Source organism: Xenopus laevis, chromosome 4S, assembly GCF_017654675.1.
Source record: "Xenopus laevis strain J_2021 chromosome 4S, Xenopus_laevis_v10.1, whole genome shotgun sequence".
In the NCBI taxonomy this organism is placed as follows: Eukaryota; Metazoa; Chordata; class Amphibia; order Anura; family Pipidae; genus Xenopus; species Xenopus laevis.
Genome location: NC_054378.1, coordinates 22,882,178 through 22,908,445, shown reverse-complemented (window position 1 = coordinate 22,908,445; position 26,268 = coordinate 22,882,178). Strand labels below are relative to the sequence as shown.

At 43.7% G+C, this 26,268-nt stretch overlaps 1 protein-coding gene across 9 annotated transcripts in view; it reads right to left on the bottom strand.

The window, feature by feature from the left end:
• The window catches only part of plekha7.S (pleckstrin homology domain containing A7 S homeolog), an 86,682-nt gene that overhangs the window by 12,944 nt on the left and 47,470 nt on the right, over window positions 1–26,268 (bottom strand). For 7 of the 9 annotated variants that reach the window (XM_041561047.1, XM_018260375.2, XM_041561051.1 and 4 more), the window contains 9 exons: window positions 19,232–19,315; window positions 14,786–14,897; window positions 13,895–13,999; window positions 13,417–13,489; window positions 12,942–13,042; window positions 3,928–4,100; window positions 3,191–3,646; window positions 2,375–2,888; window positions 1,882–1,968 (listed from right to left, as the gene is read on the bottom strand). In XM_041561047.1, the coding sequence (XP_041416981.1) occupies window positions 1,882–1,968; window positions 2,375–2,888; window positions 3,191–3,646; window positions 3,928–4,100; window positions 12,942–13,042; window positions 13,417–13,489; window positions 13,895–13,999; window positions 14,786–14,897; window positions 19,232–19,315 (1,705 nt within the window). The remainder of the gene's footprint in view (window positions 1–1,881; window positions 1,969–2,374; window positions 2,889–3,190; window positions 3,647–3,927; window positions 4,101–12,941; window positions 13,043–13,416; window positions 13,490–13,894; window positions 14,000–14,785; window positions 14,898–19,231; window positions 19,316–26,268) is intronic. The other 2 variants (XM_041561048.1, XM_041561049.1) reach the window with 1 other exon arrangement.

Below are 26,268 nucleotides of genomic sequence, written 5' to 3'. Positions count from 1 at the left end.
ACTAATAACGTATGGTGTGTTCACATGAACAGATGCCAATGGTCCTTTGGAGTACGTCGTGAGTCACGTGTGACACAAGTGCCGAGGTGTGTTGTTTTTTGCCCCAGTGACAGTGGCCCTAGGGTGTATGTGAAGTAGAGATTAAAGGGATCGTTCACCTTTAAATTAACTGTTAGTATGATGTAGAGAGTGATATTCTGAGACAATTCACAATTGGTTTTCATTTTTTATTATTTGTGCTTTTACAGTTATTTGTTTTTTTTATTCAGCAGCTCTCCAGTTTGCAAGTTCAGCCATCTGGTTGCTCGGGTGCACATCCCCTAGCAACCATGCATTAATTTGAATAAGAGACTGGAATATGAACAATAAATTTGCAGCATTAAAGAGCATTTGTTTTTAGATTGGATCAGTGACCCCCATTTGAAAGCAGGAAAGAGTCTGAAGAAGAAGGCAAATAATTAAAAAACTATAAAAAATAAATAATGAAGAACAATTGAAAAGTTGTTTAGAACGGTCGATTCTATAACATACTAAAAGTTAACTTAAAGGTGAACCACCCCTTTAAGCTGGGCAGGGACAAGGTGAGTGAACACACTGTGGAATATGTCCCTGCTATAAACAGGATTATAATAGTGATTTTAGTGGTACCCACCAGCTGCGTGTATCGATTGGGTTCCCCCAGTCTCCCGTACAGTCTGTACAAGGATCACATGAAAACAAACCCCAGAGCCCCCGTGCATATGGACACAAGACAAGCCAAAACCCAAAACAGCATATTGGCTCTGACTGTGGAAATTGCTGCAGTTGTGCCGGGTTATTAATAAACAGCCCCCGGTACCAAAGCGTGGCGCATTGATCCCGAGGCGCATTAATTATTTAGCGATATTAATGAGATCGCTCCCCTCAGGCCTGGGCGTGAGAGAGATGGGAGCCGCTGCCAATCATTGATCTGGGCCCCTGGATTTATTGTCAGTTCTATGGCCGCAGACTTTGCTGACCAATCATTTTCTTTCTCACTGACAGGCTTCTGCTTTGGGCAGTGCAGCCCTTGTTGTGTTTATTTTATAGTCTGGAGACAAAGCAGAGTGGGCCCTGTACAAAAGCAAAGGGCCCCAAATTGGGGATTGTTACAAGTTCCACCTTCCAGCACTATGGGGCTTATTCACCATAAAGCTTGTGCCATTGCTGACTGTGCCCTATTACACATGTTGCAGTGGCATTTAGCAGGGGGCAAGTAGGTGACAAAATGTTTTTCCCCCCAAACAAGCAGTGAAGAAGCAGGAGAGGATGAAGAAGTAATGACTCCCAGTACAGAGCATGGAGGAACAATGGTGAGCACTAGGTGGCAGCACAAATACGCCAGCAGCAGCCAGACATGTGTTTGAGAGGGTGCTTCACTCATGCGCCTGTTTATTTGGCAATTGTGTAATTTCACACACTGACCAATTCAGCCTGATTGTCTCCTGAACTCCTCAAGGTGCTCCTAATCTGTGGGAGGGTGCTGGCCGCTGCATTGGGCCGGAGTTGCTGCACTTCGAGCCTCTGTACGGCTGCAGTTTCTTTTTCCGTGGTTCTGACAATTTTAGCTGCTCGAAATTCTGGGCTTTGTGACAAACGGGCAAGTCTAGAATCCATTTAATATAAGGGAGAGCAATCAGGGAGGTTTGGGTTTGAACTGAATGCAGTGCCAGGAGCCTGTGCCTCAGATGAAGAAGCTCTGCACCCATATGCATCCCCGTGTGTAATTATTACGGCTACATTTTCCCCGTCTTTATATCGCTCGTTAGGCTTGGTGGATACTTTCTATTCTAAATGAACAGGGAACAGAAACGAGTCTAGCCGGAAACTACAGAATGCCAAATAAGAAGATGAACATCTTACCGTCTTGCCATGCAAACTCGGGGCACTTACAGTGTGAGTCATGTACCCGAAAGCTGGCATCGAGCGCCTGTTCACGTGGGCCGCAGCCTGGGAAAGGAAGCACAGAGGGACCATTATACTGGGGACACGGCGGATCACGGGTGGGGTATGAGCACAACTAAACGGGCAGAGAGGAATCACTATGAGTTATACCAACATGCTACTTTCCCTGAGTGGGCACATCACTAACTCACAACCTTCTGGCAGATTCATAATTAACATTTAACCTGCGCAGCGCCAACATTGGCTCCTCCCACCCCAATGCCATTGTTTCTCTGCTCTATACACACACACACACACTGAACTTGCCTTTCCAAAAATAGAGCCAGGGAGGTTTATCATTATGTACATGCAAAAAGATGGACTTTCTCCCCCAAAGCAAAGGCATTTCTGTTGAAGTGCAAAGTCAGTGAAGTACTGAAGGAGAACCCATAGTGCACATCAGGCTCGTTACCTTTACAGCATGGACGCGGCTCTTCTGCGGAGATCCAATGTAGGGGGCGTCCGACAGCCTCTCCTCTGGCCTGACTGTCACCCTTTCAGAGGGGGTGTTCGGCCTCCTGATGGAAAAGGTTTTTGAAGGTAGTGATGGGGGGACGTCTGATGGAGAGGGGGGAACAGAAATGCACCGGGGAACATCTAATGTACTTTTACTCCTGCTCCGATCCACCACATCAGCAGCGCCCATGTAAATGGGGCTGGTGGGGCTGCCGTGTTTGAACTGCTGTCTCTGCTGCCATTCGTACAACTGCCACACGGTCCCCTCCTTGGTGGCCTTGCGCTCCTTGTTGGACATCTTGTAGTTCTTGACTCGGTCCTGGGCATATTTATAGTCACTTGGCAAATGCCGGTTGGTTGGAGGGGACATTCCGGAAGGCTGTCGGGTGGTCTTTGGCAACGTTTGGTAGTTCTCAAAATGAAGGTTGTGTTGACTGACTACGTGTCTAGGGACAGTGTAATCCGAAGGTCTGAAAGGAAAAGATACAGAGGAGCCATTGTGATCTTGTACCTGGTATAGCTCTTTCTTTTTGGGATAGGGCTGTCATAGCCCTTCCCACTGCCAACAGCCCCTGTAAAGATACAAAACCTCATTCTGGGATTCTGTGGGACTGCCCTCTCCCAAAACAGCATGAGAGCTTTGCCCATGGTACAGAGCAGAAGAGCGCTGGAACCAGCAGATAAGTAATAAAAGGAACTGGGATGGGGTGTCACCCTGACTGGGCCTGAGACAAGAACCTGAGATGATTGTATTCGGCAGGTAAATACTCACCTCCTATTGTCTTTCTGCACCTTGACCCACTGCTCCACCTGAACCATGTTGCTTCTCCTCTGGCCATGCCTCTCCATATTGGCCTGGGGGACAAACACTCTCCTGTACCCGTCTGTGCCATTCTGCTGGATGGGGCTTGTGCTGTAGGTGCTGGGGAGGTTCCCGTTCCTCTCCAATGTTTGAGGCTGCGGCTGAGCTTTCTGGCTTCTATAGGTTTTGGAGAAATCAGTAAAAGCCGATTCTCTGTTGCTGGAAACCAGCAAGTTCTTAGACCTGGGGAGGAAATATCGATTGTCTTCCAACAACTCGCGCCTCGGCTCTTCTGGCTTGCTGGGCAGAGTCTTCTCATTGGCGCCCTGGTATTTCTCCTTCCTCTGGACGCCTTCTGGTTGTGCCGGTTCTTTATAGGAATCCACATGGTTATCCACTTGTGCCGCCGACCACTCCGCACTGTCACTGCAGAAAAGACAGCACAGAGATGAGACACAATACACATAATCCCATGTATCTCACTTACCCACCCTTTATTGCTCCTCAGAGATCTGTGCACAGAAGGTTACATTTTGCAGAACAGGAACCCAATGGGCACAGATGTCAGGAAACCTAATGTCAACTGGAACAAGGGGTTCAGTGTGAGGGTGCAGAAAACTCCAGGACACCTTGCAAGTAAATTCTAATTGGCCTATTAAGTACATCAGATATTCTGCTGCTTGAGTGCAGTACTGCAGGGAACTTGCCTCTGTGCCCCTAGGGGTGTCTGCATGAGTGCAGCTTGATTCATCGCCCTGATCCAGCCGTTCATATCCTCCTGTGTTTCAGCGCTGAAGTAGTAGGTGCGCATGCCCGAATGGTCCTGCTGAGCTCCAGATCCTTTCTGGTTAATATTCACTCGCATTCCAGCATGGACAGCCTGAAAGAGACACAGCAAATGGATCAATGTGGGGAAGCTCTCTAATGTTCCCCTCTACCCGGTGCTTAGTGCCCTACAGGGAATGCCCAGCCGCACCCTGTAATATGTGTAATGGGCACACCCTGCCCTTCGCTATGGGCATCATAATCCGGCTACACTGGGACAAAGTGACATTCTCTCCTCTCTCTCCATGAAAAAGGGAATTGTGCTGAGACAAAAGGTGACAGTAAGGGGGGAGCTGGGGGGAGGGAGGGGGGCAAAGCCTTGGAAATTGGGTCACTAAACTTTTATGGAGAAGATGCTGAATGAATCTAATGCTTATAAAACTGCTCATTGGCAAACATTCAATTCATACATTCAAACAAAAGAAACTGCAGGACCCACTAACAACCTCTTCATTCTCACTGTGCCATCTCTGATCACCATATATGTACTGTATGTATATATCCACTGCATATTATATATCTAAAGTATGGTCTGCATACAATTATATTCCACTCAATGCTGAAGTGCTCAATCCCTGTATTTCTTCCTTTTGGATCAGGTGAGAAACAGCGTATTACCCAACCTGTCATGGTTAGGAAGTCACATATAGTCCAAATTGCTGCTGCACACTATCAAAGTGTTTAAACTTTTTAGTTGTGCAATTTAATTGGCTCAAACAAAGTAGACAAGGCAAAGTTTCAGACTTCACAGGGCCCTTTATCAAGCATTGAAAAAGGGCCCTATGAGGTCCAAAACATTGCCTTGTCTACTTTGTTTGAGCCAATAAAATTGCACAACTAAAACTTGAATCACTTTGTCAGTGTGCAGCAGCAATTTAGACTATATGCATAGAAGTATATGGCATCTCCGTATGTGATTTGAGTAAAGCCACAAGCATAGGCTCCTATACAGGGCCGCCATCAGGGAGGCATAGGGGGTACAAGTGTACTGGGCCCGGGAGTGAAGGGGGGCCCGGCAGTGCTGAACTTTTCGAAAGAGCCGGGCCCTCCTTGACAGCACCGAAGTTGTGCCGCCTTCTTCCGAAGTCCCGAACAGCCAAAATGCGGAAGTGGCGAAAAAGTCCCAAAGCGGCGAAAGGACCCAAAGCCACGAAAATAGCCGAAGTCCCAAAGCCACGAAAAGACCCAAATTTACAAAAAACAGTCAAAAGAACCGAAGTCACGAAAACAACTGAAATTGAAGTCCTGATGAGGCGAAAAGACCCAAAGTCACGAAAGGAGGAGCAGTTGAAGTCCTGAAGCCTCGAGTTCAATATCTCTGAACACCAATGTCTGTGTTTTTTTATTTATTTTGATCCCCTGGCCACCAATATATTATTTTAATACTCTATAGGCCCCTGCCACCAATGTTTTTTTTAAAAAAAAAATATTCTTTGGGACCCCAATTTTTTTTAACTTGTAAGGGGGGCCCTGGCGCCAATGGCTTTTAAAAAAATATTCTTTGGGGCCCAATTTTTTTTTAACTTGAAAGGGGGGCCCTGGCGCCAATGTTTTTTTTAAAAAAATTTTCATTGGGGCCTCAATTTGTTTAATTTGTAAGGGGGGCCCTGGCACCAATGCTTTTTTAAAAAAAAAAAAAAAGCCAGGGGGCCCCAACATTTTGGTGTACAGGGCCCTGTGATTTCTAACGGCAGGTTCTGCTCCTATATACCCCAAATATATCATCACTCGCGGATACCCACACATTCCTTGTTTCTCTTTAACATTTACCCAGTAACAAGCAATATTTAAAAAATACAGCAAATGAGCACTCACCCCAAATGTCCCCCAAACTGGCCTTCAGGCTGGGCCCCCTTAGCTCATAAAAAGGTTACATATATATAGAAAAACTGGGGTAACAGTCACCCTGCTATAGTTCCATGGGTACCCAGGGCACAAATAAGCACTCACCCCAAATCTCCACCTAACTGGCCTTTAGGCTAGGCCCCCCTTAGCTCATAATAAGGTTACAGATATATAGAAACATTGGGGTAACAGTCACCCTCCTACAGTTCGAGGGGTACCCAATAGTGATGTGCGGGCAGACCCGATACCCGTGGGACACGCGGTTTCGGGTCGACCTCGCACTGCTCCTCACGGGTGCTGGGTGGGTGCGGGTTGAGCTCTTCTCCTGCTCTCCCCACCTTCAAATGCCGGCATCTGACTTCCGGGTCTATAGTCTTGCGTCTGCTCGTCTTGTCCCTTTTGTGACGTCAGTGGCGAGGCGGGTCTATAAAAGGACCCCGGAAGCGCGGGTGGGCGCGGGCTGCAGCAGGGCGGGTTAGGGTCAGGTGCAGGTCAGGAAAACCCTGACCCCCCCATCACTAGTACCTACCCACGGTACAAATAAGCACGCACCCCAAATCACCCCCTAAATGACCCTCAATCGCTGCCCCCTTAGCTCATAACAACAGATTTATAGAAATATTGGGGTAACAGTCACCCTGCTATAGTTCATGGGGCACTGGCAGCAAAAGATGATTGAGGCCAATCACTTAACTTATTACTGACTAATGATTTCACATCAACTTTTTTTTTATAAAAATAATATATGAAATTGATTTATATATACGAAATGATTATTGAGAAATATATGAAATGTTTATTGTGTTTTTCTATATGTATTGGAAATCTCAAATGAAATCCTTAAAAATAATTAATAAATTATTATTGTGAAGTAATTTACTGAATGCGATAAAAGAGATACTTTTTTTATCAATTTCCAATTAATTAATCTTTATCTCAGACACCACCTACAAGGATTTGGGTAATGTAAAGTTCATATATAAAATAGATGTGTGCGCTGCCAACATTTAATTAATATAATAGAGCTCATTCTTTATTCTTGTTTCTGGTTCAGCAGCATCACGATAAATTTACAAATTTATAAAGAAACAAGATTTGCATTCGATTTGAGATTTCAGAACTATTAACGAGTGTTTTTTTTATTTGGTTCAATATGGCTTTTAGCTTAAGAAACTCAGAATGGGAGTCGGATATCAGCGAGGTATTTGAAAATATATCAGAAAATTACTGTGTTTCAGAAAATGAAATTCAATCATTAGGTACTTAGTTTAAAATATATACGAAAGTCGTCATACAACAGATGAGACTGAGATGGGAGATCTAAGTTTAGAAAATATCTTAAAAGCAAAAATGATCCCCAGGGGTTTAAGATTAATAAAAATCCCGGGGAGCAATTTAACTTGAAGTGCTGGTCAAGAGTTCATTGAGAAATGGAATTCCATTCTTTCTGACTTTCTTTTAGGCTCATGCAACTGATGATAGATGAAAACAGTAAAAAGCTAATATACAAGTAGAAGAAGCAAAAAAACATTTATAAAATAAGAAAGAAGAAAGTAACTTCAGCACACTTAATAAAAATATAAAGAATGAGTTGATTAAAATAAAGATATTAGAATTAGGAAAAAGAAAAAAAATTCTCGTGACACTGAGGACTATAAGAGAAGCCAGGTGTATCAGTTACACAATGAGAACATTTAGTGATAGTGAATCAGAAATGACAGAACAATTTAGGGAGAAAAATGCAGTCAAAAAATGGAGAAAAAGAAAAGCGAGGAGGGCGATAAGAGGGGGGAAACCAAGTACAGCTGAGAGACAGGTCCAAGGGTCAAGGGATATTTCTTGAAAAGAACGTTCAAGAAGAAAACAAATTAGACCAATTGCAAATTGTGAATCTATCCAGCATTGAATTAAAAGAATCAACATATTTCACTGTTAAAAAAGCGACTACGTTTTTGTCCCATGAAAAAGCTTGATAGATTCACTACCATAAAAGATTTAAACCTCTTTGCCCGAAGGCTAGCTTTAAAGAAAATATACAAACAGACACCTAACAGAATTAATTTAACCACAAATAATAATCTTAGTGTGTATATGTTGGAGTCACTAATGTTTGAATCCGACTTAATATTATAAGATGCAACAATTAGATTTTCTTCATTAAAAAAGAAATCTGAGTACATGCCTGCTTTTTCACAAGTACCCAATGTAAAAGCTTTTGCACAGAGGGTAGAAAAATACATTTTAGCAATATCAGAGAAGTCAATTCATTTGGATAATTTAACAAAACAAGACAGGTTAGCCCTAGCAGATTTGCGAAGTAAAAAAGGTCTTATAATAAAAGGTGAGGAAATACAGTGCTAATGGAGGAAACCAAATATAAGAAAAAAGTTATGAGACAACTAAACGACAAACAGCAGTATGAAAAACTTTAGAAGGATTAAAATTGGACACTAGAAAACAAATTTTAGTCGAAGCAAAAAGTATTGGGATAATCTTGAAAAATGCATTTGAATTTTTGAATGTAAAAGATCCAGTCACCCCAACTTTTTACATAATTCCAAAAATCCATAAAAGATTGGACGACCCTCCAGGACGTCCAATAGTATCAGGCATAGGAAGTGTGACAGAAAGTTTAAGCAATTATGTTGATGAAAGTTTAAGAATATTTTTTTTAACACTATCCTCTTTCGTGTTAGATATGGCCGACGTCATAAGGAAGACTGATCAGCTGCCCATCTCAGATGAGGTGCTATTAGTAACCCTACATGTGGAAGGATTGTATACTTCAATCCCACACAAAGTTGGTAGTCAAGCCTTTAAAGACTATCTAGATAGCAGGGGCAAAAAATATGAACTTCACACAAATTTTGTCATTGACTGTTTGACTTTTGTTCTCAATAACAATTCTTTTGTTTTTGATGGTAGATATTATAGACAAATCAGAGGCACAACCATAGGAGCAACGTGTGCCCCGACCTACGCATGCTAGCAGGAAAAAAACCGGCACTCAGGACTCAATGCATTAAACACGCAGGGTTTGCCCGCTTGTATTGAGTCCTGAGTGCCGGTTTTTTTCCTGCTAGTATGTCCCTTTCAACTGTGCACCGGACCAGCTTTAACTCGAGAGGCCAGGGAGTGCTGGTGGGTTTTGGAAATCCGACCTACGCATGCTCATCTAGGACGTTGGGAAGTACAAAATATCCTGGCGGAGTGGGCCAGGAAGCACGTTCTCCTTCTATTATGGGACGGTCATCCTGGCCTTTTGCTACAATTTGTTGAAAAACATAATGTGAATAATAAAAATATAAAATTAACATTAAATTATCATAAACAACTTGATTTTCAAAACAGATGGAGATTTTTGTAGTAAGACTTATCGAAAGTCAACAGCCACAAACACATTATTAAGGGCTAAAACTCATCATCCACAGTCACTTATAAAAGGTATCCCAATTGGTGAGTATGGAGAAATTGTTCACAAGATGCTGACTATGAAGTTCAGGCAGAAGACTTGTCGCAGAGACTGACCAACCGGTGGATACAGTAAAAAAACTAATAAGTAGACGATACGAGAGAGCAAAACAGTCAAGCAGACCTGAATTTGTTTTTAAAAATAATAAAAAACAAATAGAAACTAAAATTAGATTCATAACAGACTGTAATGATCAGCAGCATGATATACAAGACGTCTTAAAAAGGAACTGGGACATCTTGACGGCAGACCCAGACCTATATGGTTTGGTAGGCCCTTTTCCCAGAATGACAGCGAGACATGCACCGTCTTTAAAAGAAAAATTAACGCGCAGCCATTTCACTAATATGAGTAGTGAGAAATCACCGACATGGCTACCAAAATGAGAGAGGGAAATGTTTAAGTGTGGGCACTGCAAAGGCTGTAAATATGTCAAAAAGTGTAACAATTGCAGAGTGAAAAGAAATTCAAGATGAATTCATAAATTGTAAAACAACAGGAGTAATTTATGTCCTCGAATGTGAATGCCCCTTAAGGTATGTGGGAAAAACACAAAGATCTGTAAGTACTAGACTCTTGTTGGGGATATTAATCTCAGGAATTCGAGGTGGGGAAATTGACAAAATATTGTTGGAAAAAGAATTAAGGTGGATGTATGAACTCAACACACTTTGGCCTAATGGTTAAATAAAGATTGTAAATTTGGGGTATTTTGTGATAAAAAATTCATTTGGATTTAATAATTTTGACCTAAAAAAAAACACTTGTGATTTTATTAATTAATTTTTTCATGCTTTAATGTATAGCTGTAAAATATTTCAATAATAATGAAATTAAATAAGATAAAATGGAGACTTTAGATTAAATGATTAAAAATCTGAAATGGTTTTACTTACAAGTTGCCATAGCAACTTACATGTAATTCACCAAATAATGGGCTATAAGAGGCGATTAATGGATGACATTACAGCGCTCTGACAAAGCCATCCATGGTTGGCCGCGTGGAGATATTGGGGTTCAATGACGGTCCGGATAATCTGGCAAAGATAGGAAGGATCCAAGTATAGGAGAAGGAAGAGGAACTCCAGCAGTCTTACTGCAAACAACTTTTTATTCCAGGCAGTGGTAAACATAACATGTTTCGGGTTCAATACCCTTTATCAAGTGAATTCATTTCTCCTATACTTGGATCATTTGCTGCAGCTGCAGCACAGAGCAACCATTAAGGAATTGGACGCATACCATTTGGAAAAACTGTGCTAACCACCATCCCCCTTCTTCTATTTGAAAGATAGGAAGGAGAAGTCTGGAATCGAGAGTGTGTTCAGAATTCTGGCGGACAGCTGAAGTTGGACGGAACACGGAGCCACTGTGAGAGCAACTACGGCAGTCGTGTCGGCCCTTCAATGAAAGTCTGTTTATAGACTGAATAATAACGCAGACTGTCATACTGATTATAGAGCCGGAGTGCTGCCTCTCCCACAAAGGATTGTGCCGATTCAAATGTACTGCTCTAGGATACAATGTTGCCTCATTGTTCATACTGCATGCGATTTATAACTTTGTAACAAGAAGCAGTAACGGGACAGACACAAATAACTTCCTAAGATATAATTCTGCCAGCAAGAGCTGATTGAGGCCATTCACTTAATTTATTACTGACTTTGCTTGCAAATACTACGTGTAATGAATGAACTTACCGATACCTCCAAAGGATGTTCTTAAAAGCAATTAGGGATGCACCAAATCCAGGATTCAGTTCGGGATTCGGACTTTTTCAGCAGGATTCGGATTCGGCCGAATCCTTCTGCCCGGCCGAACCGAATCCGAATTTGCATATGCAAATTAGGGGCGTGGAGGGAAATTGCATGACTTTTTGTCAGAAAACAAGGAAGTAAAAAATGTTTCCCCCTTCCCACCCCTAATGTGCATATGCAAATTAGGTTTCGGATTTGGTTCGGTATTCGGCAGAATCTTTCACAAAGGATTTGGGGGTTCGGCCGAATCCAAAAAAGTGGATTCGGTGCATCCCTATAAGCAATCAATTCTGGAATTAAATTATTGACTGTGATTTCACATCAACTTTTTTTTTTTTTTTTTTAAAAAATAAAAATAAAACATGAAACTGATCAATTGATTTATATATATGAAATGATTATTGAGAAATATATGTAACGTTTATTGTGTTTTTCTATGTGGATTGGAAATCTCAAATGAAAAATCCACAAATGAAAAATAATTAACAAATTATTATTATGAAGTAATATACAGAGTGCCATAAAATAGATACTTTTTTATCAATTTCAAATTAATTCATTTTTTATCTCACGCACCGCCCACAAGGATTTGGGTAATGTAAACATATATAAAATAGATGTGTACGCTGGCAACATTTAATTAAGATAACCCTGCAATAGTTCCCGGGGTACACAGGGTACAAATAAACACTCACCACAAATCTCCCCATAACTGGCCTTCAGGTTCCTTAGCTCATAACAAGGTTTAAGAGTTATAGAAACATTGGGGTAACAGTCACCCTGCTATATTTCCAGGGGTACCCAGGTCATAAATAAGCACTCACCCCAAATCTCCTCCTAACTGGCCTTCAGGCTGCGCCCCCTTAGCTCATAACAAGGTTACAGTTATATAGAAACATTGGGGTAACAGTCACCCTGCTATATTTCCAGGGGTACCCAGGTCACAAATAAGCACTCACCCCAAATCTCCTCCTAACTGGCCTTCAGGCTGGACCCCCTTAGCTCATAACAAGGTTACAGATATAAAGAAACATTGGGCTAACAGTTGATACTTACATAACATTTCCCTTGCTGTGGTTCTGGGCCAGTACCAGTACCAGCGGGCAGAGCACAGTGGGGAGGTCAGACAGTGAGTGAGAAGGAGTCAGTAGGACAGACAGGATTAATCTCTCATTACACAGCAATAACACAAGCCATTCACTCGCACTCGCCCGTCAACTCAGCAATTCGGCTGAACCAAAGGACCTCATCCCAATCATTCCTCCTGCCCTGTTCACGTCCACTGACACCCCCCAGGTTACTGGAATTGGCAACACAAGCTAAAGGGGAAGTAACCCTGCCTATAAGTAACTTTAATAGACACAACTACTCCCTGTAACCACAGAGACAGCAGAACACACACACATTCGGGGCAGCAATGGCCCAAATTAATGTAGGTAACACAGTAAATGTTTGAAAAAAAGACACACGTCCATTGAGTTCATCCTTTTATGTGCAAATAAGACCTGCTGGACAATTGATGATCCAGAGCAAGGCAAGGAATTCCCTGCATGAGGGAAGGATTTCCATGCAGAGACTGGAGTTATTGTGAGACTTGCAGAGACTGCATTAGGGTTATTGTGAGACACGTGCAGACTGCAGGGGAGTTATTGTGAGATGTGCAGAGACTGCATGGTGGTTATTGTGAGATGTGCAGAGACTGCAGTTGGGTTATTGTGAGACATGAAGAGACTGCAGTGATGGTCCTGCTTCAGAGTGAAGTTGAGCAGTAATGTGAGTGTGGAAGGATACACCAGTACAAGTAACAGAGGCACAAGGATACCTTGAAGGAATATTTGCGGTTAATCCGATCTTCGGGTGCGACAGGTGAAATGACATAACTGAGCAGGGGGATACTTCCCAAAACTGCCTCCTCTTGGTGATCTGGAATAGAAAGAACTTGTTAGAGTGGCATTCCAGCATTTAAAAGGGAGTACTTGATCCAAGCAAGCGACAAACTATTCCTCTGTGGGACTACAATATTATTATTACTTTCTATTACTTCACTTTCTATTCAACCTCTCTCCTATTAATCTTTCAATCTCTCATGTACAACACTGTCTGGTTGCTAGGGTAAACTGGACCCTAGCAATCACATAGCTGCTGAGATTGCAACCTTGAAGAAAGATAACCATTCAAAAGTCGCATAAAAATGAGCCCAATTGCAACGTGTCTGTTTGCAACATGGTAAGAGTTGAACAAGGCAGGGACATTCCCTTCTTGCGAATCCCACTTCTTCAGGTGACGGGGTCTCTTACCTTTATAGTAAAACAAACAGTAGTCGGACAGAAGAAACCAGCGTCTTTTCCAGAGTCTCATGGCTGAGCTGTCCTGCACACAGAGGCACAAAGCTGGGGTCACACCATGTACATATGGGGGTTACCCTGACTGCCGAATACACCCCAAGAACCTGTCTCTCCCATGAGCACCCTGACCTATTATCCGGGAGAGATACCAGGCTTATTTCACTAGTGGGGTTGTTCTTGTGCTCTTGTACCCCAGGGAAAGACTCGCTGTAAGGGAGGTTCCAATCTGGGGTACTGGCAAAATAATCTGGCCAGGAATGACTATCCACTAGCCCAATATGTGTTACAGCAGAATCCCTTTGAATAATATTGCCATAGAAGGCGTGTCATTCTCATGTACTTGGTTGGTCCTTGCTCAGTAGGACCTGTATGTATACAGTATATATATAGAGACAGACAGACAGAGAGAGGATATAACACAGTAACGTACCTGTTTATGCAGCCAGCCTCGCACCACCACTGGGACATGTGGATTCCGTTTGATGGAATGGTCTCTCTTGCCAAAGCTGTGGCTTTTCTGACTGGGCTTGTGGACCTTAAAGAGATCAGCAAAGTGACTGTAGTGTGGCTTTAGTTGCATTAAGTCCCTGGGCATTTGTACAGATACATTCACACTGAAGAGGAGACACTCACTGTTAAATTAAAGCTATACATATTTCAGATGGAATTAAAGAAACAAAAGAACAATGGTTGCTATGGATGCTATGGTACTGAACCAATCAACCACATTGCAGTGGGGAATTACAGCAGCAGAGTAAATGAGAGTTTGGATTGCCATGCTGTCATATTACATCTGTTAGTTTTGAGGCACATCCATGGGGCTTAGTAATACCCCAGTATTGCACCCACAAACCATAAGTGCCATGATAGATGCACCCACCAATGACGTGTTGGTTCTACCCTAAGCCTGGCAATGCAGCTTTGAGCAGCCCCTAATGCCCAATAGGAACAAGTGCCAGGCAGGATGAGAGAAATGTCAATACAGCAGATGGAGGGGCTAAAACACAAGACTAGACTATAATTACCCCCCCCTGCACTGGTTCATTAGAAGCAGCAGATTATACAGCACACTGCTCCCATGTCTGCTTAGAGACTGCCAATAAAGCCCACTGTTAGAAGGCTCCCTGCTGGAGAGTTATTCTCAGTATTACTATATGTATTGCTCTCACTGAGTCCTCATGTTGTGCCCACCTACAGAACCTCAACCAGGAGGGACACTCACCTTGCTGACTGGTTATTCTCAGTATCACTATATGTATTGCTCTCACCGAGTCCTCATGTTGTGTCCACCTACAGAACGTTAATCATGAGGGCTCCTCACCTTGCTGACTGGTTTGACCTCATTGGTAGAATTGGTGACTTCTGTGGAGCCTTCACTGATGACACTGGAAGGTCTCTGGCCGCTCGCTGGTTGGGTCATGACTGATCTGTGCCTGCAGGGAAGAAGGAGAAGGCAACCTGCTGTTAAGACATAATGATTTGCCACCAGAGAAGAAGACTTGGTCCAGGTGCAAATACGGCACACGTGATAGGGGTGATGAGTCAATAATATTTAGTGCAATGGATGTGGGTTGAACACAAGTTGAATCTTTAGGGTGAGTTGCCATGTAGTTTCCAGGAATGGCTTTTTCTCTGGATTTATTGCTGAACAATAATGTCACCAGCTAAATTAGTGAGCCCCCACGTTCAGACATCCCCGATAATAAGCATATTATCATATTGTATAGTTAATTGTACAGCTGTGTGATCTACAGACACAAACACTGCCAGTAGAACGGGTGGCACTGAAGTGACTGTCAATGTGGCACCAACATAGTCTGTTCTCTGCTAGACCTGCTCCACCCAAATGCAAGTGGCCCGATATATGAACTGGAAATATCTCTGGGCAGCTGTGAAGTTTCAGGCCACACATACTCACAAAAAGAGGTTCAAGTTATGAAGCCTGAGGAAGGTTCTCTCAGACTGGAGTGGAAGAACCAGCGTGGCCTGCACCTAACCCCAACAAAACATCTATGGGATGGGCCAAAACTGATGGTTTAGACAGGCATGAGAAGATAAACAGATACTTTTACAACACATTTTACACCTTGGCTCAAGGGGTAAAGTTTGCACTGCCAGGTTACCATGGAAACCATCCAATGTCACATTGGTAGATAAGTAGGTAGGTGGATGCAAGAGGGTTGGGGTGTATAACCTTCATAGAAAATGTGGCTGGTTGGACTTTTTCTCAGTTGAAGCCCCCCTTGGAGGTCCAACCTTAGATTGTGGCCCCCAGAAGCTCAAAAGAAAGTCACACAGATATAAATAATATAAACAGGTAAACCAGTCACAGTTACACAAATATGTTAGAAAGGAAAGAAGTGTTTGCTCCAAATCTCACCCTACTGGACCTTCAAGTTGGGTTTCATGTGTAGAAAATGAAAAAAGCATCACCCTAAATATCCCCCAAACTAAGCTTCAGACTGGGCCCCTTCTATCTTAGAGAGGATAAGAGTGGAGTTATTATATAATTCTTATACATTTAGCACACAGTGTGTCAGGGATAGAACAATGTTCTACTGGTGAGTGCATTCTTTCTGTTTCAGGGAAAAGTACAATATCACTGACTAATGTCTCTGAGACGGAGAATGATGTCCTTGGACTGCTCTGGGTGCCTGCGGTGCTGTGGGCTTGGGGGGGAAGGGGGGCCTATCAGATAAATTACTTTTACAGAAACATGGCAGCGTGTGCCCTGGGTTCTGCCAGCAAATAGAAGTACAGTATTTATTATCAGCTCAGCCCTTTGAGAATTGTACAATTTCTATATGAGAAAAGCAGCTGCACTTTGTTTCCTGTAAAAAAAAGGAGTGAAAATAATGTGATTTGTGGAGTATTTGGCATTCAGTAGGCACTGGGCACAGAGGGAGCCGATTCCTTCTCTCTGACTCCCCATAGAAACTGCAGAATCCAATTTCAAATCATCAGACTTCAAAGCACTGTCAGAAACAATTTTCTTGTTCAATACACATGAAGCCTGAATACCCATCTATACCCATCTCATACCTACAGTATACCCATACTATCCTATACTCATATGATACCTGTACTATACCCATATTATCCTATACCTGTCTGATACCTATACCCATACTATCCTATAGCAATCTGAGATCTATACAATACCCATACTATACCCATCTGATACCTATACCCATACTATCCTATACCCATATGATCCCATCTGATACACACAGAGTCAAATCACAATGAAAAGAAGGCAAAGTGGATCAATACTTCCCTTATTTCCTCCAGCCCAAGTCTGTCATTCCATTCTATAATATCACATGGATTTCACTGCCTTTGCCCTTAATTATAATAACTGTGATGCTGCTTCTGTTAAATAACATGTGTGCTGTGCCCTCCTTTCCCATCTCCCTCCAGTGTGTTACCCGACGGCCCCTGTCTACCCCAATGTATTACCCAACAGCCCCTGTGTTCCCCAGTGTATTACGCACCAGCCCCTGTCTACCCCAGTGTGTTAACCACCAGCCCGTCTCCCCCAGTGTATTACCCACCAACCCCTGTCTCCCCCAGTGTATTACCCACCAGCCCCTGTCTCCCCCAGCGTGTTACCCACCAACCCGTGTCTCTCCTAGTGTGTTGCCCACCAGCCTGTGTCTTTTCCAGTGTGTTACCCACCAGCCCATGTCTCCCCCAGTTTATCATTAGAATTAGTAAACCCTCCTGTATGGAGACATTGCCTCTCTATGAAGGTGCCATTATACAGAACTGCCCATCACTAGTGTAAATTGCAGCAATGAGCCAGGCTTTGACTACAGGTTATTTGGGTTGTGTGTGCAGTGAGTAACTTACCCCATGTGATGTCTCCAGTGAGTAAAATCCTGCCCCAGGGGCCCATGCAGTGAATAGGGAGTCAGTAAACAGAGGAAAGTGCTGAAGGGAACAAGTGAAGTTCCCAATGTGTTTACACAAACAATGATTCTGCTACACCAGGAGCTGCCTGGGCCATAGAGGGTTAGTGCCAGCCTATGCCCTGCCTTTGGGACTGCACACAAACAGATGGTCCCAGCTGGCATATCTGTTTACAGAGTTGGTACCAGGGGAGGGCACATGAGTCGCCAGGATACAAGGGTGGGGTAGAAAAGGTTTCCATTTATAGCATGTGCCAGAGGAAGGTACGGGCAGACGTTGGCACATGTTGCACTTTAAAACCAAATTATTTGATCAATGTGCCTCAGATCAATTCTCTTCCTATTAATGAATTGCCAGTCCTAGTATCACATTCCTTGCCACCTCACCCATCCCTTCTCTCCCATCAAAGCAATTTATTATGCCAGAGTTATTATTTACATGCAGGGACGGGGGTGCCCATGTAAATCTAATCCTGTATGCCTTCTTGCTGCCAACAGTGTCCATGGGCAGATGGGTATAAATAGCCCTAATGCCCAGCAGAATGAGGTGCCCTCTATGGGTGCAGATAAAATGCTAATGGACTCTTACCTGGCAGAGAGAAGGGCAGACACTAATGTAGGCACATATGCCCAGCACGGGGACAGACCACCTCTATTAATTAGGAGGAAGGAACCTGCCCACCTTTTGTGCTGGGAGAGGTGGGAGACAAACGGACAAAGTTCTTAGCTCCCAGGTGTTGATTCATTTCTTCTTTTGCTGCCATAGTAACGGGCCCGATGGATGAAACTGCACAACTCCCCAGGGGCCACGTACCACCGTTATCAGCTGCAATTACTTTATGGAAGTAGACACATGACACGGGCAGGTTAATATTGTTACAGCTTGTCGCTCCAGCATGGTGGCCACAGTGCAGATATTTAGGTGAACCTTGTGTGAATGTTGCTCCCTATGGTACTGAAGTGGGGTGCCATACTGCACTGCAAGCCTGTGCCCCTCGCAAAGGACAAGTTCATATAACCCACAGGTAGCTCTAATTCTCTATAATTACAGGTAACTGCAGACCGGTGGGTATAACAGATCAAGTACCTTTAATCCCTTCCACAATTCTCCTTATACATATTCAGTACCATAAATAAAGGCCATAATTGCTGCAAATTGAGTGTCCCAATAATTTGACTGAAGTAGGGTGCCCTTTGGATGTAAGTGTAATTGGGGGACCTGTAAGTGGTGCAGAGTACCCCTATAATAAATGGCGTGTCCTTGAGATGTAGTTAGGTTCAGTACAGTGATTCTATTGGATGTCTGTGTTGAAGGGGAAATGTGTGGACCCGGAGTGATGCGGTGTGAATGTAACCGTCCTGGCTGGATATTAATATCATCTGTGTAATGAGATGCTGCTGTGCCAGTCAGACAAGGTATTAGCCATGTAGCAGATTAATGAGGAAGGGATCGTTAGAGGCAGACACACATTAGTTAATGAGTTGCTCAGTGCAGACAAGATCTCCCCGTCACATCCTCGGACTCCCGGCTACAATTTAGCGGCACTTTATTCAAATCAAATACATTACTGACGTTGGGCAGCGGCTGGAGCCTGTGTGATACTCTTATTCCTATGTACTGCACCCCGACATGCAATCAGATGAACCTCCATATATCATATGAGCTGTACCAGGCGAATGTTGGGTTCACACATGGATGTAACCACTGCCTGAGAAACATCTCCAGCATCACCATGCCCTGTGTTATACAGGGTGACTGGGGCCTGGATAATAAATGAGCGCACAGATGGGTGACACGGGGTCATGTTAAACATTGAGCTCAGACACTTGCACACAATGATGGTGGCCGGACTTACCCGTCTCGTAAATCAAAGTCAAAGTTTTCTGGGGAGATGTCGCCCGTCACGGGGTGCATGAAAGTGGTGGCCCTCTGATTGTGGCTGTGAAGAGAATGGTAAGTGTGAGCAGATGATTCAGATAAGAGGAATACAGTTATTATCATACACAACTCCTTCATGGGGGATGGAATTCACACATCCCACTTCCTTTAATGCCAGCCATATCCCTTTCCCCTGTGCCCCTCCCTCAGTGCAGGGGCAAAACAACACCAGCCCAACAAAAATGTTTTAGCCCCCCCTTTTACAAAAACACAACCCCAACTGCTGGCTCAGTGTGCCCCCTGTATCTCGTGGGCCCCTGTAACCCATGAGCCCCTGTATCTTGTGGCTATTAATGCACCAGCACAGGGGATAATTCAACCCCAGCTCCATATCTGGCCTGGGTTTAGTTTCTCAGTCAAGTGCTTCCATTCTGGGGAAAATCAATTAAAGGCCTATTATTATTATTATTATTAACAGCAGCCAGTTTCCTCTGAAAGCTGCCATAATGCTTGTTCCCAATACACCAATAGGTGCAACCAAAACGCTCTGACTCTGCCCACTCAGGTTAAGAGGGAGGTGCTTGGCTCAGAGTACAACCAGGAAGTAAGGTGGCTAGGCAGGGACAAAATGTCTTACTGCAGGCAGTACTCTTCTGGCTGGTTGCTATCATTTATTACTCTAACAACCTGTTATGGAGCTAATTGATTCCTGTTTATCTTAAATTATTCCCTTAATATAACCTTTACTCTATGACCAAACAACAGCAGAAATATACACAGTCTGAACAGAAGTGTTATAGAGGATACTCGGGGGTCAGGAAGTAATGAAGGAAATGCCAGTACATTACCCTGTGCTCCCAATCACATCCCCAAGGGGATCAGGGAAAGAACAAGACCCAGGAAGTGCCCAAAGGGATCAGGGAAATGAATCGGGAAGTAGACAGGGAATGTTCAGAAAGCACCCAAAGGGATTAGGAAGTAGGCAAGAAAGTCTCATGAAGTATCCAAAGGGATCAGGGAAAGGGATCAGGAAGTAGACAAGGAAGGTCCAGGAAGCACCCAAAGGGATCAGGAAGTAGACGAGGAAGGCCCAGGAAGTATCCAACAGGATAAGGGATATGAATCATGAAGTAGACAAGGAAGGTCCAGGAAAAAGCCATGGCCTATAATGAGTGCTGCCCTCTTCCCCTCCTATATCTATATTGAACCTGTATCATGTATGTGCCCTACTATTATACAGTGCTGATTAATATGCTGGTGCTAAATAAATACCTTTTAATAATCATATATTTAAATGAAGGGAATGATTAAAGCTAAACAGGCTTTTGGGCTGAGCTGCCTCTGTGCATGGGAAAGATATGATCAAACCACATGCAATCTGTAGGTTATATGTGCAGAGATTCCACAGATAAAGTGTCAGGGCTGATGCCATTCAGTAGGAGGGGCAGACACTTAAGTGCTGCGCAGTGAAGCATAAGAAGTGAAGGACTTACCTCCAAGCACCCTGACTAAGTACACAAATAGTGAAAAACACAAAGAGCCACATTCCTGCCTTTCCCCCGAGCTGCTGAAATCAGTGCTTGTGCTAATGACTTGGCAGTGCCCACTCTTACTGGCACTGGGACAAAATACTTTTCAGATGAGGTATAATGTGACGCCCTCACTTACTGGCCACAGAGGGGTTTTGTGCATTTCACTGGCCTCACAAGCAACCGGAGCCTCATTAATGCTCATTAATTGGGTGCAATGGGACTGATCCGTGTGAGGAATGTGTATGGGAAAAGCCCTGTACCAAACGCAAATCAGACACATCGCTCTAAGAAACATGTGAGTGGGAAGAGGGTTCTTGGAAGAGAAGCCTGGGTATGTTTTCCTCAATAAACACAGGCAAGGAATATATAAAGGGAAAAGACAGGTTTGGGAGCCACTGCTATAGCTATAGGCTCCCTGTCACTCCCCTGTAAGCTGCCTAGTTCTAGCCCCACCCACTGCTTGAGTCCCAGACTTCTGACCAATCTCCCCATGCAATGGCATCAGTCCCACCTAGTGCTTGAGTTACAGACCCCAGCAAACCCTGTTCCCTGATACAAACTGATAGATATGTGCCAGTCTCTCTGACAGTTTGACGTGGCCCGACACAGGACAGTTACGGAATGGCTCCAATCTAAGCCAACGACGAGCGAGAGCCCCCCTGCACACATTCAATCCCGTTAATGCGTTAATCCCCTTAATGCGCACGTATCCCTCCATCACATATTCCCATTAATCCGCGGGGCCTGGATTCCATGACATTATTATAAGACAATATGAATAGGCAGCGGCTGTGTGTCCCCCAACCTGTCATAGAGTCAGTGAGGCAACAGGCTCTGCTTCTTCTGCCATTAACATTCTCCATGTTTTCTTCACAGAGACTCGTGTTATCCTAGTAACAAACAGTCTTTGGGGTTCCCCTTGTACCCAGGCCTGGACTGGCAATCTCTGGGTTCTGGCAAATGCCATAGAAAGGTACCATATAGTGGGCTGGTAGGGGGCTGTTTGGGCCTCTATGTACTTGGAATGGCAGGCTTGATAAAGGGGCGTGTCCCCGAAACGTTGCACAGCTGCATAATAAAATTGCAAGGGCTTGCCCTGCTACCGCAACTCCTGTGTGACAGTGAAATTCTTCTTACCTGTATTGTGAGGTGGCCGATTCCTCTATCACTGGGCACCAGGATAAGAATCTTTGGGTTTGTGTGGTGTGCGGCTTCTCCAAAGCTCTTCTTGGAATGGCAGGGCCTATTTTGACTCCCAGTCCAGGCCTGCTTGTACCCCCCTCACAGCCCAAGCCAAAACCCTCCCCGACTGAGTGCAACACTGAATAATAAACTAATAAAATCACCAGTTACACTTCTCTAATGATGGAAAAAAAGTAAAAACTTATTGGAGTATAAAGCAACGCAGCGGGTCATTTATGTTGCCAAAGGGAAATAAAAGTAATATTTTCCTTTCAGTGTCTTGTGAGACGTCGTGCTAGCTCTGATGCACTGTGTAACAGTACCTGCTGTAACACATCACTGGGCCATTATAATGGTGCTTAATTTATAGCTTATGATATGGGCAGAGTAATACACTGTTTCCTGCATTTGAGCAGAAATGATGCTTGCTTGGGGCCATCCAAATCTCATTACTGGGGCCAGTGGCCCTCCATTTGGACCCAGAGAAGAAATATCACCGGGGCTCAATATTTAATGAAAGCTCCACCAGGGGGTCTCTAGCCATCGGCTCTTTGGGGGAAGTGAGGAAATATATTACAGTGACTCCTGCCCTACTGAAACCACAGGGATACATTGTATCCAGTAATATAGTAGCTCCCCATTCACACTTAGCTATTAGCCATAGGAACATTCAGTATAGTATTGATTGCACTGCTCAGCCATGGATTAAACCCAACTGGAGCAGCTGGAGTGCTGTAGGTCTGGCCTATACCGTCATATAAAAGCTAAATTGCCGGAGATCAAATGTGGGCCCAACACATCCAGAATACTCAGGTTCTGGGTGTTTCCAGATAATGGATTTTACCGTAATTTAGTTCTTCATACCTTAAGTCTACAAGAAAATCAGTCAATAGGCTGGTTTTGCTTCCAGTAATGATTCATTTTATCTTAGTTGGGACGAAGTACAAGTTACTGTTTTATTATTGCAGAGAAAAAGGAAATAATTAAAAAAAAATTAGATAATTTGATTATTATGGAGTTTATGGGAGACAGCCTTTCCATAATTCGGAGCTTTCTGGATAATGGGATTCCGGATAAGGAATCCCATAACTGTATATAATATACAGAGCACTGGAGCAGTCAAACTGAGTTTGTTAGGTCCATTCGGAACAACAGTAAAAGCAATCAGCAGATACTGAACCTTAATGTCCAAGTCCTATGACATCACGTGGACCTACAGTCACACAGAACCGGCACTGGCCAAGCCCAATACTCCAGAATGCCTTGGGGCTTTCCTTTCTCTGCAAGGATTTTCATTCCTCACGTGCTTTTTCTCAAAAGTGATTAAAAACCCACAAACCACAAAAACCAAACCTGATACTTTGACTTGGCACAGCGCTGATGCACCTAAATGGGACACACAGTCACACAATTAATATGAACATTAACACTGCCTCGGAGGAATTGTGACCATCAGCAGACACCCGCACTAGTGCAATTGGCCGTTCATAAAACAAAAATAGAATTACCCTTAATGGCAGAAATCAATGCAAAGCAACTGGTGCAGCTTCAATGATAAAAGATGCAACTGATGCAAGTTGTGACGGATGAACATCCCGTCTGCATGAAAATTTGTGTACCTACTGGTGCACCAGTGGGACCCCATAGTGTTCTAGGTCTAGTCCAAACCTGTTTAAATATGTCAGAACCAGAAGACATGAACCCAGCACCTCGTCTGCTCAATTAGAACAATAAGAGAATTTCTGCAGCCGAGACTGAGACTCTGGGATACTGCCAGTACCACCCCCCCCAACCTCTCTGAACCTTTTTCATTGATTCTGAACAAACCGCCACTTGTTTTATAGATTTGTGTATTATTTGGCCGCCCTGCCGCGCCACGGCTTGTGCCGAATAAGTGCCTGATTTATTAAATGGATGCTCTGGGAGTTCAGCTGGGATGATTTATAAGGGAGGGGACGGTGGTGGTGGGTGACTAATCTCTATGACAGCCCCAGCCATACGTGTCCTGTGTCTTACTGTAACAGAACCACCATGTAATTCTATAGCAGCTGGAACAACCCAGAGAACTGGTGCCCAATGCAAACAACATGCCCACTCCCAAATTGAAAATATCCTAATATGGGTCTAAGTATTGCAACACACTGTTATCAAAGTGTCACCACTCCTTGAAACAACAGTTCAGCCATCATCTTCATCTATTTGTGCAGAACATTCTCCTACTGCAACACAACTGATGGGTATTAATGAGAGGCTTAAATAAAGGTGTCCCGATAAGCTCTTCAAATAAAACTAATTACAATGTTACTTATATATTATATCCTCATCATTTATATCACTATTCTTTATATTTTCCAAGATTGTGGTTTAACCAACCCCAACAAAGCACATAAGGCTACAGTACCATAATATGGAACCTATGTGCACCCCCATAACCACAATGCACATAAGGCTACAGAACCCCAATACAGACCCTCTGTGCACCCCCATAACCACAAAGCACATATGGCTACAGTACCCCAAAACAGACCCTCTGTGCACCCCCATAACCACGACGCACATAAGGCTTCAGTACCCCAATATAGATCCTCTGTGCACCCCCATAACCACAAAGCACATAAGGCTACAGTACCTCAATATATACCCTCTGTGCACCCCCATAACAACAAACACACAAGGCTACAGTACCTCAATATAGACCCTATGTGCACCCCCATAACCACAAAGCACATAAGGCTACAGTACCCCAATATATACCCTCTATGCACCCCCATAACCACAATGCACATAAGGCTACAGTACCCGAATACAGACCTTCTGTGCACCCCCATAACCACAACACACATAAGGCTTCAGTACCCCAATATAGACACTCTGTGCACCCCCATAACCACAAAGCACATAAGGCTACAGTACCTCAATATATACCCTCTGTGCACCCCCATAACCACAAACACACAAGGCTACAGTACCTCAATATAGACCCTATGTGCACCCCCATGACCACAAAGCACATAAGGCTACAATACCCCAATATATACCCTCTATGCACCCCCATAACCACAATGCACATAAGGCTACAGTACCCCAATACAGACTCTTACTGTGTACCCCCATAACCACAAAGCAAATAAGGCTACGGTATCCCAATGCAGAACCTCTCTTGCTGTATCATGAGATTGAGGACATCAGTGATTTCCCGGCTCACGGTGCCCTTTTCTCATATTAAACAGAAGCCCCACAAAACCAATCCCATGGCTGGCATGTAGCTTGAGGATAATTGCGGTTGAACAAACGAAGAAAAGAGAGATAAATGGCCCGAGAGAGCAAGTGCTTCATTATAGAGCTGAAACACACACTCATAAAAAACACATTTGGCAGAACTTTCATCTATGGGAGTCATAAACCAGCAATGGGCTCCATAAATCAGCCCGAAACATGAAAACAAAGCTGCAGCTTGTTGTGGCCAATGTAGGGCTCATGCCATAGCTGTACAACCGGGGCCCCGGCTCACTTATTTTCTCTATATACCTTTTCCTAAGGCCTCGTATGAAAAGTTCTTGTTGTGAGATTATTCCCTGGATATGTATATGATACTGGTACCAATAAACAGAAGCACTCACACACACCCTTATGGCTAGGTCCAATGTGAGCCAATCCACCGAAGCATGCAATGTACTGGAAGTGCACAAGGTGGCATTCTAGCAACAGGCAGGTGGGTCAGGCTTATTGTGATTGGCTGTACTCATTTAGCTGTGTCTTATGGGGGTACAAGGATAAGTTGGGGGCACAGTACACATTATTCACAAGCAAATATTAAAGAACAGCTCATGGGTCTGTAACCCCCAGGAGACATACAGTACAAGTACTTCTCTACATGACCCTAGTATTGTCCAGCCTAAGATGAGCTCAGCAGGCTCAACAAGTCCAGATACCTGGTATGTTTATGTATGACAAGGCTTGTTGCTATAGAAAGGTTTCACTGTTTACTATGGAGCAAGAAGAAGCAGCTACAAGAAGCTTTTTCCCCAAAGGGTAGTCATGAATTTGTAGTGAACTCCATAAGACCCCCAGTGCCCTTAGGCTCTGCTCACTGTAGGAAGAGGCAGGTGCCGCTCCCCCGGCAGTCAAATAACAGGATCAAGGTGATATTTTATCTGCCCAAATAAGAACAAATAGAAGGTTCACAAATTCATTAAATAAATAGTTTAATTCCATCTGCCACCATTTCTCTGAAACAGAAAGTATATTATTAGAAAGGGATGAAGTCACTTATTTTAAACACATACACGAGGAAACTGCG